The 21,236-nt window shown below is 45.4% G+C and overlaps 1 protein-coding gene across 1 annotated transcript in view; it reads left to right on the top strand.

Moving 5' to 3' along the window:
- The window catches only part of cd109 (CD109 molecule), a 490,209-nt gene that overhangs the window by 352,376 nt on the left and 116,597 nt on the right, over window positions 1-21,236 (top strand). The window contains exons 14-18 of the mRNA XM_069930693.1: window positions 2,237-2,410; window positions 6,933-7,085; window positions 10,607-10,675; window positions 11,519-11,573; window positions 21,043-21,172. Of these exons, the coding sequence (XP_069786794.1) occupies window positions 2,237-2,410; window positions 6,933-7,085; window positions 10,607-10,675; window positions 11,519-11,573; window positions 21,043-21,172 (581 nt within the window). The remainder of the gene's footprint in view (window positions 1-2,236; window positions 2,411-6,932; window positions 7,086-10,606; window positions 10,676-11,518; window positions 11,574-21,042; window positions 21,173-21,236) is intronic.

Genomic DNA, 21,236 nt, shown 5'->3' with positions numbered 1-21,236 from the left:
AGAAACATTTCAAACTTTAAAGGTTTTGACATTGTGGATGTAGATGTTTCCTTCAAGAACAAGGGGTCACAGTCTTCGAACTAGATGTTATCCATTTAAAACAGAGATGAGGAAGAACTTATTTAGTTAGAGGGTGGTGGATCTGTGGAACTCAGTGCCCCATACAGCAGTGGAGGCCCGATCACTGGGAGAGTTTAAGCAGGAGATTGCCAAGTATCTAATTGGTCAGGGCATCAGGGGATATGGGGAAAAGGCTGGCAATTGGAACTATGTAGAGTTCAGCTTAGAGTAGAGTTGCACAACAGACTCAATGGGCCTACTTCTATTCCTTGATCTTGTGATCACCTTCTGGTTCTAAAGAGATTTTAGAGGTTTAGGGATTTATTGTCAAAATACATACCTGAGGTCACGTCTCCAGAATGGAGGACCATCGCCTTCCCAAGATCGTGTTATATGGCGAGCTCTCCACTGGCCATCGTGATAGAGGTGCACAAAAGAGGTACAAGGACTGCCTAAAGAAATCTCTTGGTGCCTGCCACATTGACCACCACCAGTGGGCTGATATCGCCTCAAACCGTGCATCTTGGTGCATCAGTTCGGCGGGCAGCAACCTCCTTTGAAGAAGACCGCAGAACCCACCTCACTGACAAAAGACAAAGGAGGAAAAACCCAACCCCAAACAACCAATTCTCCCTTGCAACCGCTGCAACCGTGTCTGCCTGTCCCGCATCAGACTTGTCAGCCACAAATGAGCCTGCAGCTGATGTGGACATTACCCCTCCATAAATCTTCGTCCGCGAAGCCAAGCCAAAGAAAGAAACATACCTGAGGGCCAGGCAGAATTTTTGCTCCTCTGTAACTGTAAACTGTAGTCAAGAAAAATAGCTAATACTATATACAAAAGAGAGAAATGTAAACAAATACAGAAGATAAACATTCACTCAAATAATGTGCAAAGGGTCCTGAAATGAGTTCCTGATTGTGTTTGTCGATGGTGATGGGGTAACCTGGTTCCTGAACCAGGTGGTGTGAGTCTTGTGTAACTATCTTCTTATCTTTCCTGATGGTGGCAGCGAGAAGAGAGTGTGCTAGGTGGTGTGGATCCTTAATTGCTGCCTGCAGTGACTTTACACCTCTAACTGTGGGGCTCGGTTCAACAATAACCCAATCTACAAATTTGTCAACGATACCACGGTAGTGGGTTGTATAAAGGAAACTGAGGAGTCAGCGGACAGGAGGGAGGTTGAAAACTTGGCTGAACGGTGCACCAACAACCTCACACTCAATGTCACCAAAACTAAGGAGCTGATTGTTGACTTCGGGAAGGGAATTCCAGAGGTGTACGATCCAGTGATCATTGGGGGGTTATAAATCAGAGGTGGAGAGGATGAGAAAATTTAAGTCACTATCTTGGAGGGTCTTTCCTGGACCCAGTGCACTAATGGCGTCATGAAGATCAGTGCCTCTCCATCCTCAGGTGATTGCAGAGGTTTGGTATGACATCAGAAACCCTGGCAAATTTCTATAAATGTGTGGTGGAAAATGTGCTGACTGGCTGCATCACGGTCTGGTTTGGGGGCATCAATACACTTAAGTGTCACGCTCTCCAAAAGGTCATGGATGCAGCCTAGGGCATCACAGGCAAAGCCCTCCCCACGAATGAGAACATCTACAGGGAACGCTGCCGTCGGAGAGCAGCAGCAATCATCAAGGATCCACACCATCCAGCACACGTTCTGTTCTCGCTGCTGCCATCGGGTATGAAAGGTAGGAGAGTGACAGGACTAAATAAGTACTGCCCTGTGGCACTGAACCTCACCATTATGAAATGGTTGGAGTGTTTGGTGATGGAAGGCATCAAAGCACACCGCCCATGGACATTTCAATTTGCAACCATTCCACAGACAATACTATAGCCTTGTTGCTTCACTTCGTCCTGGCCCACCTGGGTAAGATGCCTCATACACTGTTGTTCATGGACTTCAGCTTGGCGTTTCACATGACCATTCCACAGAGGCTGGTGGAGAAGTTGTCCTCAACACTGGATCCTGGACTTCCTAATGGAAAGAACATTGTGTGTGGGTCAGTAGCAGAATATCGAGCACTGGCGCATCCCAGGGCCATTTGCTCAGCCTGCTCCTGTTCACGCTACTGACCCATGACACTAGTACCAGATTTTGGAGCAAATCTGTTCACATGCTATTGTTAACACCAACCCCTTCTCACCTTGCCCCAGGTAACATCAAAAGGTCAGGTGGTAGCTATCGGCAAAACTAACCTAACCAGACTCCAGTTAACTCCCGATGTATCCTGGGCACCGTTGGCTCATCTCATTGTCTATTACATCAAAGATGGTCTGGTGGTCAGTGCCGCCTTGGATCTGAATGTGGAAGGCATCTTTGCAGATAAGGTAAGACATCTCACTTTGGCCAAGTTAAGGCAAGTCTGGTGTTTTGCATTCAATGTTCACAACACAGCTCCCTCTACCCTAGAGAAACCAAACCCAGTGCAGAGGTGAGCTTCTGACTACCTGCCAGCCCACTCTGAGCTGTCTGTCTGTGGCCTCCTGCACTGGAATGCAAACTCAACATCTCACCACTCAGCTGGGTACATTGCAGCCCACAAGACTCATGGAATTCTTCAACGTCAAACAATTTGTTCTGTCTGTGTGTTTGCCATTCAAAATCAAAATTCATTTTGTTATAGTAACAAAACCATGTCATTATTTTTTTTGCCTGCTGCAGACAGATTCACCATTAGCAGGAATTGCCCAAGCACATCTTAGCTGCAGAGCCCCCTCGCTGGTCTGCTGCTGTGGTCCCCTTCCCGTGGGTCATCCCTTCTGTTTCTCCTTCTCAGATGGTGGGGGAGGGGGGGAAAGGGGGGTGATCTTCCCATCCTCTGGTGCCCTGCTCCAGTCCTCTGCTTCCCCGGAGTCTGCAGCCCCCATCATGGCTGCTATTGATTAACAGGTGCCGCCATCTTGGGTGCAGACCCACGATCGCGGGATTTCAACTAAAACCACCTAACGGGCTGTTGAAAGCCGATGGCAGTCGACTGGGTGACTGGACCCCATTGGAGCGCTGCATCTCCCCTCCTTCACTACCCGCGGGTCGGCACCAGCAACAGTGCTGCCACGACAACAGTGCCGCCATCCCTCATTCCTTTTCTCTTTATTCAGTATTAGCACAGTGCAGGCCCTTCAGCCCACAGTGTTGTGCTGAGCTCAACCTAATCTAACAACTGTCCAGTCCAGCCATTCTCAATATTTTTTTGGCTGTGGACTCTGCTCAAACTTTATGGGCCCCCCTTTCCTACGAAGCAGTCGGTTTTTAAAAAATTTAGAAATACAGCACAGTAACGGGCCATTTTGGCCCGCAAGTCCATGCTGTCCAACTTACACCCAATTGACTTACACCCCCAGAAGGAGGAAACCAGAGTCCCCGGGGAAAACCCAAGCAGACACGGGGAGAACGTGCAAACTCCTTACCGACAGCACAGGATTCGAACCCCAGTCACGAACGCAGGCACTCTTAAGGCATTGTGCTAACCGCTATGCCAACCAGGCCACACTGTGGGTTTTTCTGTACTTCTCTCCTATCGACTACGAAGTATTAAAATATTTTATGATTTCACTCCATGGCCCCCAGAATGGGGCAGTAATGCTCCCATTGAGAAGGCCAGGCCTAGAATTTTGCCCACTGCAAAACCCTCCATTTTCTCAGATCCATGCACCTCTCTAATAGTCTCATAAAAAGTCCTATTGTACCTGCTTCCACCACCGTTAATATTTAGTTTATTGCTACAACCGAACGGGTCTTTTATATCAAAAAATAACGACAAAAGAATAAGCAAAATTTAATTAGTGCTGCATATATTCCTGATATTTTTCCCCAATACCCTCACACACCTTCTCTACTTCTTTCTGGGTGTCACTCCCATCTCACTGCTGAATGAATGAACAGCTGAAACAACATTTGGAGATTCTTCTGTTAAAGGAGCAGAAGCAGGCCATTAGGCCCATCAAGTCTGTTCCATGACTCTACACCAAGCTGAATTATGCTCACATCCAGTTCCATTTTCCAGCCTTTTCCCCCCATATCCCTTGGTACCCTTATTAATGAGGCACTTAATTTCCTGTTTAAATACTCCCAATGACCCAGCCTCCACTGCTTCTTCCACAGATCCATGTCCATCTGACTAAAGTTCTTCCTCCTTTCTGTTCTAATTGGATAACTTCTAATTTTGAGACTATGACCCCTTGTGCTCGATTCACCCATCAAGGGAAACATCTCAGCATTCACTGTCAAAACCTTTCAATATTCAAAATGTCTCTATGAGATTCCCCCTCACTCTCCTATACTCAAGCGAATACAACCCAAGAGTTGCCAAACCCTTCCCTACACCAGCCCCTGCATTCCAGGAATCGTCCAAATAAATCACCCTCTCCAACAACATCGCATCCTTTCTATGATAGGGGGCCCAAAACTGCAGACAGTTCTCCAAATGGGGTCTCACCAGTGCCCCATAGAGCCTCATCGACACTTCTCTACTCTTATACAGTATTCCTCTTGAAACGAATGCTAGTATAGAATTCACCTTCTTCACTAACAATCCCACCTAGACACTAACATTTTGATGACTTTGCACAAGGACACCCAGGTCTCTTTGCACCTCCTTGAATTAAATCCCCCCCACCCCATCCAGATAGTTCTCTGCCTCTATTTCCACAGCCAAAATGTAGAACTGAACACTTCTCAACACTATACTTCACCTGCCATATTTTTGCCCCATCTCCCAATCTGTCTATATCTTTCTGCAATTTTACATTTTCTACACTTCCTGCTCTGCCACCAATCTTAGTGTCATCTGAAAATTTGGCCACAACACCATTCATTCCACAATCCAAACAGTTAACACAAATTTCAAACAGCAGTGGCCCCAAGATTGACCCCTGCAGAACACCACTTGTTACAGGCTGCCATCCTGAATGGGATCCCTTAATTTCCACCCTTTGCTTTCTGCCTTTCTAATAGCATCCCTGTAATTCCATGGGCCCTCATCTTATTGAGTAGCCTAACAAAAGCCTTTTGAAAATCCAAGTATATAACATTCACAACCTCCCCTTTGTCTATCCTACCTGAGATTTCTTCAAAAAACTTTTATAGGTCAGTCAAGGATGATCTACCCTTTAAAGAACATATTGTCAGTGGGGTACTCTGCATTACTGGTCACTTCCTTTTACCTCTCCTGACAGTCACCCATCTAGCTGCATCCTGCCTATGTGGGGTGGCTACCTCTCTGTAATTCCTCTCTATGACAGCCTCAACCTCCTGAATAACCCTCAGTTCATCCAGTTCTGGCTCCAGTTGCCAAACTCAGTCTATGAGGAGCTGGAACTGAGTGCACTTCTTGCAGGTGTGGTTGTCTGGGACAAGTACACAATCCCAGATTTCCCACATCCTGCAGCTGGAATAATCCACAGCCCTAGCTGACTCCATTAGCTTGTAAAGTAATACCCTTGAATAAACTCACCTTCTCCTCTTGCCTTGGTTGTAGCAGTTGCTCTGCTCACTGAAGCCTCAAAGCCCCACTCCTTCACCATGCTGTTCAGTCACTACACCACTCCTTGACCCAACCCTCCTTTTATTGGCGTTCTACTAATTAACACTTATTGGCCAATTAACTCCCTTTTATTGGTTCTTTACCAATTAATTGGTATTTAAGCACTTACCTTGCCATCAGTCACTACATAACCCTCCTCCACTTGGCAACTCTGTTAATTAATAATATCTATTTTAAGTATTTGTACAGTACTTGTCTGATATGTGTTATGTCTGTGTGTGTGTTTGCACTGTTTTGCACAATGGACCGGAGAACACTGTCTCCTCGATTTGCCCTGGTATAGTTGGATAATAAAAAAACTTGAACTTGAACTCCTTCATTCTTGAGGAACCACCTCTTGTAGATATGGTGAATGGACTGGGTTGAAAAATCACGAGCCAAGGCATGCAGAAAGGCTGCAGTAAGCAGTTGGCCTTGCCAAGTCCATCACGGGCTCTGATCTCCTCTCCATTGAAAACATCTAGGTGAGGTATGGCCTCTAGAAGGCATCCAACATCACCACCTTCGGATAGAAGGTACTGAAGCCCGGAATGCAGCATCCATTTCAACTTCCCGTCCCATTCCCTCGCTGATGTGTCTGCCATTGGTCTCATGCACTTCAACCACCCACAAATTTGAGGAATAGCATCTCATTTTCTGTCTGGGCTCCCTCTAATCAGAGAGCATTAATATTGATTTCTCCGGTTTCCGTATGCCCACCCCCCTCCCCCCATGTCCTTTCTCAGAGCTCTGTCTCTTTCACTTCCCTTTTCCCTCAGCTCGGCATTCATAGAGCTAACCCCCCCCCCCCCCCCCCACACTCTCTCCTGGCCTCCTCTCCATATCCAATTAACACCCTTTTTCTCTGGTCCTCCCCCTGCCCTTTCTTTTAATTCATGCACCTGCCTGCATTTTACTCAAAAGAAGGGCTCAGGCCTGAAAAGTCAGTAAAATATCTTCACCCACTCTGGACGCTGCGAGACCTGCTGAGTTCCTCCAGCATTTTTGCAATTACACTACAGTTACAGCATCTTCAGACTCACCTCTATGTTCAAGAACAGGGTCAGGAACAGATTATTTTTTGCTGCTCTTATCAGACTCTTAAATGGACCCCTTTATGCTGTCTTTGCACTGTTTTAACTGTACATTTCACTATATCCTGCACTTTTTAATACTGTACCCTGCGCTCAAGTCCAACTGCAACTTTACTATCTGCGCTTCTGTTTTTATGTTTGCACTTAAATTTGGGTTGACTGCCTGAATAGCGCGCTGCATATCAGGAAAATGAACCATTCAGTTCAATTAATTGTTTTCTCTGCTCTCAACAGGTGTCATTGTCCTGGAGCAAGAACCAGACGAAACCAGCTGACAATGTCTCTCTCAGTGTGGCCACCAATGAGGTCGAGTCCTTTGTTGGGATCTTAGTTGTGGATAAGAGTGTCCAGCTTCTGGCAGGAGGAAATGACATCACAGAGCAAGTGGTACGTCATGATTAGAAAAGTTTTTGAGGGGCCCGATGTCGGTAAAACTTCGCAAGACTGTCCAGTCTGCCCCGCCATTCTACCATGAGCTGATCCATTTTCCCCACTCAGCCCCACAGCCCGGCCTTCTCCCCATAACCTTTAATGCCCTGGCTAATCAAGAACCAATCAATCTCTGCCTTAAATGACCCGACCTCCACAACCCCTTGTGGCAACAAATTCCACAGACTCACCAACGCTCTGTGCAAAGAAATACCTCTACATTTCTGTTCTATGCGGAGACCCTTCAATCCTCAATGTCATTAAGCAGGAGCTCGGAACTAAGCAGTTTACTGCAGAATTTTGATATTCTAAGCTTTTTTATGACATGGGATTTCATTCAAGCTGATGACGATTCGCTGCCAGCTGAAGTGGTGAATGAGACCTCAATTTTGACATATAAAAAAAATATTTTTAACGATTTTAATAAAGGACGTATTGTGGTAAACCACTGTTCGTATGATTAACCTGTCTGGGCACACGCATTGGCTCCCACAGACTCCTGGGTGAAAATGACTGCTCCTCAGTTCAGGTCGGTCGACCAGCGAGGACGTGCCTTCATTCTATTGCGAATAAAATGGATGCACCATCAGTGAACCCAAAAGACTGAAGTTGAGCAAAACTGATAGGTTTTTATTCGCAATAGAATGAAGGTCACATCCCTGTTGGTAAATGGTGCAATTCAGTAAGATAGAGTGGTCAGTTACATAAACTAAATAAGACATGGGGGGTGGGGGAGTTTACTTAAAATGGTGCTCTGAAGGAACTTCTCCTTGCAGAAGTTAATCAATCCCAGAAATTTTCTCCCATAAAAGGTTGTGTCGTTTGGTTCATTAGATCACCAGAAGTATGTTCACGTAGCATGGAAACAGGCCCTTCAGCTCATCTTCCCCACACTAGTTCTAACTACTTGCATTTAGCCTTTATTCCAGTCAACCTGTTTTATCCATGTATTCGTCCAAATGTTTCTTGAACATTACAATGTACCTGCCTCAGCCGCCCTGTCCAGCAGCCCATTCCATACACCGTCCATTCTCTGCATTTAAGAAGTTACCATAAGACTATGATATAGGAGAAGTAGAAGGCCATTCAATCCATCATGAGCTGATCCATTCTTCCACTCAGTCCCGCTCTCCTGCTTTCTCCCCATAATTTTTGATACCATGACTATTCAGATAGCCAATTATCTTTGCCTTAAATACACTCAATGACCTGGCCTCCACAGCCATCTGTGGCAACAAGTTCACCGTCCTTTGGTTGAAGAAATTCCTCCGTATCTCTGTTTTAAACGGATGGCCTACAATCCTGAAGTCGTTTCCTCTTGCCCCTCAGGATCCTGTTAAATCTCTCCTCCCCACCCCACACCCCCACCACTACACCGCCTTCCCCAACTTAAGCCTATGTCCTATGGTTACCGATTTGCCCACTTTGGGCAAAAACTCTGTGAGTTCACCTGATTTATTCCTCTCATATTTTTGTACCCCTCTATGAGATCACCCATCATCCTGCTGGGCTCCCATCAATAAAGTTCTATTCTGCTTTAACTTCTCTCTATAACTCAGAAGCCTAGTGTGTCCTCCATTGTGGAGATACTTTTGTACGTCTTCTTCGCAAACATTGGCTCATAGCTCCAGAGACACCGTTCAATCTGTCACTGTCTGTGTAGAGTTTACAGGTTCTCCCTGTGACCTTGCGTGCTTCTCTCGGGTGCCCTGGTTTCCATTCGGATTGGTCGGTTAATTGGCCTCTGCAAATTGGCAGAATCCGGGAGCTGGAAATGCGGGGAGAATAATTAAAATGATAGGAATACTGCAGGATTGGTGTAAGTGGGTGGTTGATGGCCAGCATGGGTTCAATGGGCTGAAGGGCCTGTTTCTATCCTGCATTGCTCCATGACTTTAAAAGTGAGAGAAGGAAGAACAAAGAACATTACAGCTCTCTACTCTCTGAGAGTCTTTAAATGTCCCTATTGTACCACCTCCACCGCCACCCCTGGCCATGTATACCAGACACCCACTACTTTTTGAGGAAAAAAACTTACCTCTGATATCTCCCCTAAACTTTCCTCCACCCACTTTATACTGATATATTCTGGTATTTGCGATTGTCGGCCTGGGGAAAAGGTGTTGGCTGTCCATCCTATCTATATCTCTAATAATTTTGGAGACCTTGATTAAGACACCTCTCATTCTTCTTGGCTCTAAAGAGAAAAGTCCTCTGCTGGCCTTGCCTCATACAAGACTCGTGTTCCAATGCAGGCAACATTCTGGTAAATCTCTTCTGAAACCCCTCCAGAGCTTGCATATCCTTCCTGTAATGAAGCGACCAGAACTGAACACAATATTCCAGGTGTGGGGTATAGAGCTGCAACATTACCTCATGACTCTTGAACTCAATCTGCTGACTAAGGAAGGCCAGCATCCCACCAGCCTTCTTAACTATCCTATCAACCTGCATGACAACCTTGAGATATCTATGGATTTGGACCCCAAGAAGGGAGGTATTGTCAGCCAGTCACTGATGCTGGGACGACCCTTTGTGGAGAGATTGGTATTTTCTGGGGATATGGTTATAGGCAGCACATTTTCATCGTCTGACCCAGGAGCAATAGAAATGACCAAGAGACTGATATCATTTTTCTTTTAAAATAATATATTTATTAATAACTTAATGCCTAACAATGCGTGAATATACGTGTGTGCGCGTGTGTGTGTGTGTGTGTGTGTGTCCTAAACCATTACAGCTTAGGCATAATTCTGGAAAGTCAACTAAAAGTTCAGTCTTCGAAGTCTTGTGTCGAAACTCAGACTTTTAAACTGATGTGCAGAAGTGATCATGAAGGAAGTGAGAGAGAGAGAGAGAGAGAGACTGTGTGATCAGACTGTCGAAAACATGCAAATCCTTCTGAGTGGATTCCAGAGCCATGTCTTTTCATGCGAACGATTGTCACAACTCTCCTCTTCCTTGCGTACGGGAAATAAAATGCGTGACTTCCACGATGCTTCCAAAACCCAGGCATGGGTCAAATGAAGTGACCATTTGAAGTGGTCATGATGGTTCAACAATAATTTTCCCTGAAAAAGGAGAATTGGCAGAGTTGTCCATTTCACAGAGTCATTCATCTCTGTGTTTTCAGATGACTGGCTGATCAATTCTGAAATACTGTCTTCTTTAAGTATCCCAAAACGCATGACTCATAGTCACGTGACTTCTCTCTCACCATCTTTTTTTTCATGGATAAACAAACCATTGTTCTTTTGTTCTTGATTAAAAGCATTAACTTTGTTTATGGTTTGAAGTTCACGAAGCCACTCTGTCTGTGAATGTTGTGAACTGAGAAAGTTTGCAGCCGCCAAATTAACACTCACTAAATAAAACAGGAGCTTGTAATACCCAGTATGATCCAAGGGGAACCCCGGTTGCAAAATGTTTGGGTTTGTGCATGAGATGGGCTCGACAGTTTTGTTCTATTCTGATTGCAGGTCCTTCGTGAACTTAAAGCTGCTGCAGAAGATTATATCGGCAGGCAAGATAAAGCTGATGCATTCAAGGTACTGGATGGGTTCAACAGTAATGGGAGCACGGACTGAGGTGCAGGGTGCACAGGGAAGAGGGAATAAAAGAGATAATGAAGGAAACACTCAGAAGTTAAACAAGAAAGTCTGCAGAGGCTGTGATTGCCTAAAGAAATCTCTTGGTGCCTACCACATTGACCACCGCCAGTGGGTTGATATCACCTCAAACCGTGCATCTTGGCGCCTCACAGTTCGGTGGGCAGCAACCTCCTTTGAAGAAGACCACAGAGCCCACCTCACTGACAAAAGACAAAGGAGGAAAAACCCAACACCCAACCCCAACCAACCAATTTTCCCTTACAACCGATGCAACCGTGTCTGCCTGTCCTGCATCGGACTTGTCAGTCACCAACAAGCCTGCAGCAGACGTGGACATACCCCTCCATAAATCTTCGTCCGCGAAGCCAAGCCAAAGAAGAAAAGAGTGGGAGGGGAAGGCTGAGAACCACTGCTCTAGACCCAATTGTTACTGAAATATTTTGCTTGAGAAAAATTGTCATTGGAGATCTGAAACCGTGCACATAACGAGTCAATGAGGGACGATTAAAATAGTTGTTTTCAAATATTTTCTTTCTATCTACATCCCACCTTAAGCAAACCCTTACTAATCACAGAGCCGCTATGACATAGGGATTACTTAAAGTGGGATGTGAGTAGAAAGGAAAAGGTTGAGAACCACTGGTCTAGAGAATAATAAAAGAGAGTTGCCTTCATGGGGTGCTGAAAGAAACGTGTGAGTGTATCCTTTGTTTGTAAGCTGTGGCGATTCAGTGCCGCTACAAACCAAATGCTGAAATGCCTTTAATGTTTTGTTCACAGAATGGTGGTCTAATGGTGCTCACAGATGCTTATTTTCCACCCTCTGACATAATAAGTAAGTATGAATGTTGAAATCTTGCATAGTCAGCCCTGGTTACTGGGAAATGGGGATCTCTTTGAAAGGTGGATAGCAATGGTCAAAACTCCAGAGCCGTGAAGTTGCAGTGCGAGTCGCAGAACGGTTACCATGCAATGTGGCTGTCTATGGCAAGAACAGCCACCAACGAGGATCCGGGGCAATTCAGCAGGTTCCATGGGTGGAAACGGCCCGTCGACATTTCGGGTGCTGGTCCTTCATTGAGCTGGGACGAAACATCGTCGGGCCCTTTCTCTCAACGGGCGCTGCCTTAGCTCTCAGTCCCTCATGCTCTCAACCCATTCACCAGATAAAGGGGTTTAAAAAAATGATAGGAATACCCAGCAGGTGAGGCAACATTTGTAGAGAAAGAAGGAGGTTTAATGACTTTCTACCAGAACTGTAGGAAGTGCAACCACCAGGGATTAATTCCAGGCTGGGTGCATCAGAGGAGCGGAGCCCTGCAGCACCTCCCCACTAACCCCACCACCCCTCCCAGGGGCCACAGCACATTTAAGTGAAAGCCTTGTTTTCATCTCACGTAACACATTAAAATATTTTATTGTTATGCAGTCGGTAGGAGAGACGTACAGAAGAAACCAGAACTTGACTGCTTCACAAGGAATAGAGCCCATAAACTGTCAGCAGGGTCCTGGCGGGTCGGGGGGGGGGGGTCACAATGAAGAAAAGGTTGGGAATGGCCGCAGTAGAGGAACCCAGGAAAGAGAAGAAGAAATGGAGCAGAGAGCGAGGTGAACGATTCGGGGAGGGGTCAGGGTGTGGAGGGGTAAAAGTCCATAAAATGGTAAGGTGCAGAGGGAATGAAGGGGCACAAATTTCCTCCATCTGTATTCTACCTGTACCCTTTATATCTTAGAATATCTCTATCACATCCACTTGCACTTCCTCTTTGGAAGGAGAGAAATCCCAACCTCCAACATTCACATGCAACTAAGTTCCTGGAATCATATTATCAACTTCTTCTGCACCCAGTCTAACAGCAGTGCTGCCTGGGGAGTGGAGACACAGTGTTGTTCCGTAGGGTTCAACTGCCCGGTCCTAATACAGAGGGCTCTATACAGGCATTATATGACCAGTTTAAGTAGCCAAGGGTGTTTTCACCTTGTGACACAAATTATAGATATGTTTTTGGGAGATAAATTGGGGCAGGGTTTTTAGTGTTGTTCACATACAAACACTTTAAAACAGATCTTATTTAAAATTCAAGAGCTCTGCTCATGCTAGACATATCAGCAAAAGCTTTGGAGAGTACCCAAGAGACTTCACAAATGGATTGTTATTTACAGAGAGGCAACAGATGAAAGAGCTTGTCGGAGCCACAGACTGTCTGGAGTAGAAGTGGAATTGCTGTTCTAGGAGGGTCAGGTGGTTTTGCAAGCAGAGAGAGTCAAACAGGCTTTCTCTCAGAGAGCAAGAGATTTCAGTTCTGCACTTTTACAGTTAACAGCAGCAACTGGGACTGGAACAGGACAAGCTGGCAAGCTTGTGGAAAATCCCATTTGGAAGATGGGTTGTGAGTGCTTAGTTCAGCTTGGTCAAAGCCCTTGTGGTTCATGCAAGAGGAGAGGACTGGCTATCTTAATGTTTCACTTGAAATAAGGGAAACAAAAAGGAACTCTGTGGTGACCCGAAAGAAAGAGGTTATCATCTGGAGAACCCTGATGGGGCTAGTTTCTTCGGCAAGACACTGAAGTGGCTGATTAAAAAGGAATCAGTTGTGGGTGTCCAGCGAACAACAAATCTCTCTTTGAAAACTGACAAGAACCTTCCTGAGCGGTAACCATTTACCTTTCAAGCACCAAAGCCTGGTGAACTTTATAAATGTTAAATTCTGTGCACAGTCCAAGAATTGCCCACAACCAGTGAACTTGGAGGAGTGAGAAGATTGGACTGTGAACCCAAGAACTTTTCTGAACTTACATACATGTGCGCTTAGAATTAAAAGGGGGTTAAGTTAGGTTACTTAAGTTAATAGTGATAAATCAAAGTGTGATTTTGTTTTCATGTTTAAAGATCATTAAAAGCATCTTTTGTTGAAGTAACTATTTGTCTCCCAAAAACACTCTGTCACAGTGTGAACATGCCAAAATGTTGGAGGAACTCAGCCGGTCTTTTCAGCCTCTGTAGGAGACTAAAGATATTTTTCCAATAAAGGCCTGACAGGTCGGCAATATAGCTTTGTTTCCGACAAAAGCAGAAAAGACTGGCTGAGTTCCTCCAGCATTTCGGTGCATTGATGACAATCGCAGCGTCTGCATTATGTGTCCTTTTGCGTGAGACCACTGCACCAGGGGTGGAAATGAAAGCTTCCTGTTTGTCTCCCAAAATCAATAAGTTCAGAAGGTGCCTTACTGTAAAATCCTCAGTGGTTCCAAAGGACGGTCAGTAATTGTTTTAATTTCTGGATGCTAATCATAATCTCCCTCTAAACCATTGACACAAGAACAAATTATACATTGCCTGTGGGGAAAGGAGATGTAGGCCATTTTTTTTTTAGGTTTGGAGCAATTTATGTTTTACTAGGAACCTTATTATTCCAGTTCATTTGTCATCCGATTGTATCAGTACAACGCGACAAAACTCCAGTCCGTCATGCAGGCAATACATGTATACGGGCAAACGATACACACTACATATCTACATATATTAAAAAAAATATATTATTAAGAAGGCTTTTTGTATGCTGGTCTTTATAAATCAAAGCATAGAATATAGGAGCTGGGAGGTGATGTTGAGACTCTTCAAGGCATTAGTGAGGGCAAGTTTGGAATATTGTGTGCACTTCTGGACCCTAAATTATAGGAAGGATATCAATAAGGTAGAGAGGGTGCAGAGAAGATTTACTAAAATGTTGCCTGGATTGCAGTATCTAGAATATGGAGAAAGATTGAGTAGACTGGGTCTTCATTCATTGGAGCGTAGAAGGTTGAGGGGGGATTTGATAGAGGTATTTAAAATTATGAAGGGAATAGATAGAGTAGATGTGAATAGGCTCTTTCCCCTGAGGGAAAGAGGTGAGATTGGAATGAGGGGTCATAAGTTAAGGGTCAGGGGCAAAACTTTAGCAGGAACACAAGAGGATGCTTCTTCACTCAGAGAGTGGTGGCTGAATGGAATGACCTTCTGGAAGAGGTTGTTCCAGCAAAGTCAATGTTGTCATTTAAGAGTAGGTTGGATGAGTGCGTGGATGTGAGGGTTATGGACAGGGAGTAGGTAGATGGGACTAATGGACTTTCACTTAAATCGGTGCGGACTAGAGGGCCAAGATGGCCTGTTTCTGTACTGTAATTGTTATATGGGTATATAATCAATTGCAGTCATGCACCAGTTGTGTGTGGGATGAAACTGTTCCTCAGCCAGAGTGTACGATTTTCGAAAGAATTTTTAGGTCTTGTTGATGGAGGTTTCATCAAAACAAATTCCAACCGGAATGCATCTTAAAGCTTTCAGTCTCCCCAGAGAGAGTTGAGAAGTGTTCCCAATTCAAGATTTGTCATTAAATCGAGGCTTTCAGAATCAGAATTTATTGTCATGCACAAGTTACAAAATTTGTTGTTTTGAGGCAAAGGTTCATATAAACCAACTTACAAAATAGATAAAAATACTAAAAGGAAAAATGAAAGTGAGGCAGTGCCTCACTGATCATTCAGGAATCTGTTGGCGGAGGGGAAGAAGCCGTCCTTGTGCCACTGAGTGCGTGTCTTCAGGCTCCTGTACCTTTTTCCCTGATGGTAGCAGAGTGAAGAGGGCCTGGCCTGGGGGCGGGGGGAGGTGGGTCGTTGAGGATAGAGGCTGCTTTTTTAAGGCACCACCTCATGTAGACATCCTGGATGGAGTGAAGTCTGGTGCCTGTGATGTCACAGGCCGAATTAACAACTCTCTGGAATTTATTCTTGTCCCAAGTGATGGCCCCCTCCATAGCAACCAGCCCAGAATGCTCTCCACGGTCCACCGGTTGAAGATTTTGGGAGTCTTCAGTGACATACCAAATCTCCTCAAACTCCTCACAAAGTGTCGCCGCTGGCGAACCTTCTTCATCCTCGTATCGACATGGAGGCCCCAGGACTGCCCCTCGGAGATGTTGACACCCAGGGATTTGAAGCTCTTGGCCTTCACCACTGCCGACCCTTCGATGAGGAGCGGTTCGTGCTCTCCTGATTGCTAACAGTCAACCTGATTTTGCTGATGTCGAGTGCAATGCTGTTGGTGTGACACCGCTCAACCGGCTGATCTATCTCCCTCCTGGACACTTCCACATTGTCATCTGTGATTCTGCTGACAGTTGTCGTCAGATTTGTGGATAGCTTGGGAATTGTGCCTGGCTACACAGCTATGGAAACATAGAAGATAGGAGCAGGAGGAGGTCATTCGGCCCATCGAGCCTGTTCCGCCATTCAACGAGATCATGGCTGATCTTAAAGTTCAGTACCCCGTCCCCGCCTTCTCTCCGTAACCTTTAATACCCTTATACTGAAGAAAAAGATCGAATTCCCTCTTAAATAGATTCAATGAACCTGCCTCTACTGCCCTCTGTGGCAATGAATTCCCCAGATTCACCACCCTCTGGGTCAAGAAATTCCTCCTCATCTCGGTCCTAAATGGTTTGCCTATTATCCTCAAACCATGGCCCCGGGTTCTGGATTTTCCCATCCTTGGAAACATCCCATCTGCATCCATCCTGCCAGAATTTTATACGTCTCTATGAGATCCCCTCTCAATCTTCTAAACTCCAGCAAGTACAATCCCAATTTGCGCAATCTTTCCTCCTAAGTCATTCCTGCCATTCCAGGTATCAGCCTGGTGAATCGCCTCTGCACTCCCTCCATTGCAAGAACATCCTTCCTTAGATAAGGTGACCAAAACTGCACACAATACTCCAGGTGAGGTCTCACCAAGGCCCTGTACAGCTGCAGTAAGGTATCCTCGTTCCTGGACTCAAACCCTCTTGATATGAAGGCCAACATACCATTTGCCTTTTTAACCGCCTGCTGTATCTACATACTCGCCTTCAGAGACTGGTGTACAAGAACCCCTAGGTCTCTCTGCACTTCCCCATCTCTTAATCTATTGCCATTCAAATAGTAATCTGCCCTCCGGTTTGTATTACCAAAGTGGATAACCTCACATTTATGCACATTGTAGTGCATTTGCCATGTATCTACCCAGTCCCCCAATTTATCCAAATCACACTGGAGCTTCCTGACCCCCTCTTCCGTGCACATAACCAATCCTAGCTTAGTGTCATCTGCAAATTTGGAGATATTACATCCGATCCCCTCATCCAGATCATTAATGTAAATTGTGAACAGCTGGGGTCCCAGTACAGATCCCTGTAGCACCCCACTGGTCACCGCCTGCCACTCAGAAAATGAGCCATTTATCCCAACTCTCTGTCTTCTACCTGCCAGCCAGTTCTCAATCCACATCAATACTTTGCCCCTAATCCCATGAGCCTTGATTTTCTAAGCCAGTGGTTTATGCGGGACCTTATCGAAGGCCTTTTGGAAGTCCAGGTACACCACATCTACTGGCTCTCCCCCATCTATTTTACCTATCACCATCTCAAAGAATTCCAATCGATTTGTCAAGCACGATTTACCTTTTGTAAATCCATGTTGACTCCGTCCGATCCCTTCTCTGCTAGTCATATGCTCCGCTATTACATCCTTAATAATGGATTCCATCATTTTGCCCACTACTGATGTAAGGCTCACCGGCCTATAATTCCCCACTTTTTCTCTACCCCACTTTTTAAATAGTGGGGTAACATTAGCTACCCTCCAATCCATGGGTACTGATCCTGAGTCTATCGAGTTCTGGAAAATAATTCTTAAAGCATCTGCTATCTGAATGGCCACTTCCTTGAGTACCTTAGGATGTAGATTATCAGGCCCTTGGGATTTATCTGCGTTCAATCCCTTCAATTTCCCCAAGACCATGACCTTAGAGATACTGATTTCTTTCAGTTCCTCCCTTGCATTAGTCTCTATGTTTCCCAACATCCTTGGGAGGTTATTTGTATCCTCTCTTGTGAAAACAGAACCAAAGTAAGAATTTAATTGGTCTGCCATTTCCTTATTCCCCTGATTCCAACTGCAAAGGACCTACTCTGGATTTCACCAATCTTTTCCTCTTGACATATTTATAAAAGCTTTTGCAGTTGGTTTTTATATTTGCCGCAAGCTTACTTTCGTAATTTATTTTTGCTCTCTTGATTAATCCCTTTGTCCTCCTTTGGTGCATCTTGAACTGCTCCCTGTCTTCGGTTGCGGTACTTTTTTTGGCCAATTGATATGCTCTCTCCTTGGACCTAATGCTGTCTCTAATTTCCCTTGTTATCCACGGTTGAGTCACCTTTTTTGGTTTATTTTTATGCCAAACCGGTATAAACGATTTTTGCAATTTCTCCATTAGATCTGTGAATGCTTTCCATTGTCTATCCACAGTCAACTCCCCCATAAACACCACCCAATCAATCTTACTCAACTCCCGTCTCATACCATCATAATTCCCTTTATTTAAATTCAGGACCTTAGTCTCGGTTTTAATTTCTTCACTCTCCATGTCGAGTGAGAATTCGATCATATTGTGATCGCTCCGACCCAAAGGGCCTCGCACAACAAGATTGTTGATTAGCCCCTTATCATTGCATAATACCCAATCTAAAATGTCCTGTTCCCGAGTTGGTTCCTCGACATACTGGTCTAGATAACCGTCCCGTAAACATTCAAGGAATTCCTCCTCCTCAGTATTTTAACTAATTTGGCTAGTCCAATCTATATGCAAATTAAAGTCTCCCATGATGACGGCTGTCATGGGATTAGAGTAGGTAGAACAATGGGCTGAGCTTGCATCCATCTCTCTGGTGGATGTTAAGGATTCTGCAGGATTGCTGGGGTAAAGAGCAAAGGAATTTCCCCGGCATGAGGGTAGACAGAGCAGAGGGAACAGGCAGATGGAGTTTCTAGGGTGAGATGATGGAGTGGATGCTCACATATCTGGCTTTCCTTAGCACCTTGCACACAAGTCAAACTTCTGGTCGGTTCAGGGTTATGGGGATAAGGCTGGAAAGGGGTACTGATGGTAGTGATCAGCCATGATCTGTAAAATGGCGGTGCTGGCTCGACGGGCCGAAGGGCCTACTCCAGCTCCTATTGTCTATTGTCATCCAGTATTGCATTCTCTCTCTAATTGATACCCAGAGGCCACAAGACATAGGAAAAGAAGTAGGCTATTCACTCCATCGAGTCCGCTCCGCCATTCCATCATGAGCTGATGCATTCTCCCACAGCCCCACAACTGTCCCTTCTCCACATAACCTTTGATCCTCTGACAATTCAGATACCTATCAATCTCTGCCTTAAATGCACCCAACGACCCGGCCTCCACACCTGCCGTGGTAGCAAATTCCAGAGGTTTACCAACTCTCTCGTTAAAAAATAATTCCTCCACATCTCTATTTTAAATGGGGGCCGCTTAGTCGTGAAGTTATGCCCTCTTACGTTACACTCTCCCACCATGGGAAACAACCATTCAACATCTACTCCATCCAAGCCTCACAACATTTGAAATTTTTCATTCATCTATATTCCAGTGAGTACAGGTCAAGGGGTCATCAAATGTTCCTGCTATGATTCCAGGAATCATCCTTGTGAACCTCCTCTGAACCCTCTTTAACAGCAGCACATCCTTTCTTAAATGAGGAGCCCCAAACTGCTCATAATACTCCACGTGAGGTCTCACCAGTGCCTCAACATTGCATCCCTGGTCTTGTATTCTATTCCTACTGAAACAAACACCAGTGTTGCATTTGCCTTCTTCACCAACCTGCAAGTTTACCTTCCGGATATCCTGCACGACGACTCCCAGGTCCCTTTGCAACTGGGAATTTTCAATTTTTTCTGCTGAAGATCAAACTGCGGTGGGTAGGTCACGTCTCCAGAATGGAGGACCATCGCCTTCCCAAGATCGTGTTCTATGGCGAGCTCTCCACTGGCCACTGAGACAGAGGTGCACCAAAGAAGAGGTACAAGGACTGCCTAAGGAAATCTCTTGGTGCCTGCCACATTGACCACCGCCAGTGGGTTGATATCGCCTCAAACTGTGCATCTTGGCGCCTCACAGTTCGGCGGGCAGCAACCTCCTTTGAAGAAGACCGCAGAGCCCACCTCACTGACAAAAGACAAAGGAGGAAAAACCCAACACCCAACCCCAACCCACCAATTTTCCGCTGCAACCGTGTCTGCCTGTCCTGCATCGGACTTGTCAACCACAAACGAGCCTGCAGCTGAGGTGGACTTTACCCCTCCATATATCTTCATCCGCGAAGCCAAGCCAAAGAAGAATAGGAACAGGAAGAAGATATTCAGCCCATCAAGCTTACCATGCACAAATCAGTGGCTACATTTTCCAACGTTACCAAGGAATCACATGATAGAATCTTCATTGCCTCAAATGAAGGAACAGGCAGCTGTGGAAGCGAGGTTGATGGTCCATTTGAGGCAGAGATTGCCAGGTATTTGATTAGTCTTGGCATCGGGGGTTACAAGGATTAGGGACTGGCATTGGGGCTGAGTGGGAGGATGGATGGAGCTCATGATTGGTATGGTGGATCAGAATCAATGGACTGATTGGCCTACTTCTGCTCCTGTATCTGTTGATCGTGAAATGTTCTGAGATGGTGAACTTGTCATGCAAGTTTGTAATAAAAATAGAGCATTATGGGTGTAAGGTGTGGAAGGATTGGCTTGTTGTGGTGGAGGTTGACATAGGTCAGCATAATATTGTGGGCTGAAGGGCCTGCTCTAAATCTGTATGCCTATCTTGGTGGGAAATTCCTCTCTGTGGGATTTTTCCTGAGTTTCATTTGATCCACCGCAAAATATTTTTGCTGTCACTGACCTGCTGAGGGAGTGGAGCCGGAGACTTCATTTCGCTGGACAGAGCTGTGCACAGAAGCTCAGTAGGCCAGGGGGAGTCCAGAAGAAGCCTTAGGCAATCAATGTTTCAGGTCTCACCCTGGCAAAGAGGTAGGGGAGGGGAAGGAGGAGGAAGAGGGAGAGGAACACAGGTTAGGAGGTAATGTGTGGGTACAGTGGGAGGGTAGTGACGGGGGTGTGGCGTAGAGGGAGATGAGATCTTGTTCAATGACAGAGTCGAGAAGGGGGGGGAATGGTGTGTTTCTCCTTTTGGTTCACTGCCTGGTTGGCAGGACAAGGATGTGGATCTGAGACCGCTGAACCCCAAAATGGGCATCTGAAAGTTGCAACTCTCACATGTCTTTGACTTCAGATGAAGAAGACATAGCAATGGAGATTCCTTTACAACTGTTCTGTGTCTGACTTAAGAGAGGTTTTTTTTTGCCAAACTACTTCTTGGCAATTCTGTGCAGTGCCATTCTGCTAACCTTCTGCCTCTGTTTTCACAGTGGCAGTTGAATTTATGGATGATGCTCACTTCAAGACCATGATCGAAACTGATGAACTGGACGAACCAGTAAGTCAGAGGGTTAGAACATACTTTCCAGAGACTTGGATATGGCTGGACCTGTTAACTGGGTAAGGTATCCACAAAACTGTTCATGACCTGACACTTGAATGGTCAGGATTAAACTACTCGCTT

This window comes from Narcine bancroftii, chromosome 4 (assembly GCF_036971445.1).
Source record: "Narcine bancroftii isolate sNarBan1 chromosome 4, sNarBan1.hap1, whole genome shotgun sequence".
Lineage (NCBI taxonomy): Eukaryota > Metazoa > Chordata > Chondrichthyes > Torpediniformes > Narcinidae > Narcine > Narcine bancroftii.
Note: the sequence above shows the minus strand (reverse complement) of the source record. Positions and strands in the feature narration are given on the sequence as shown.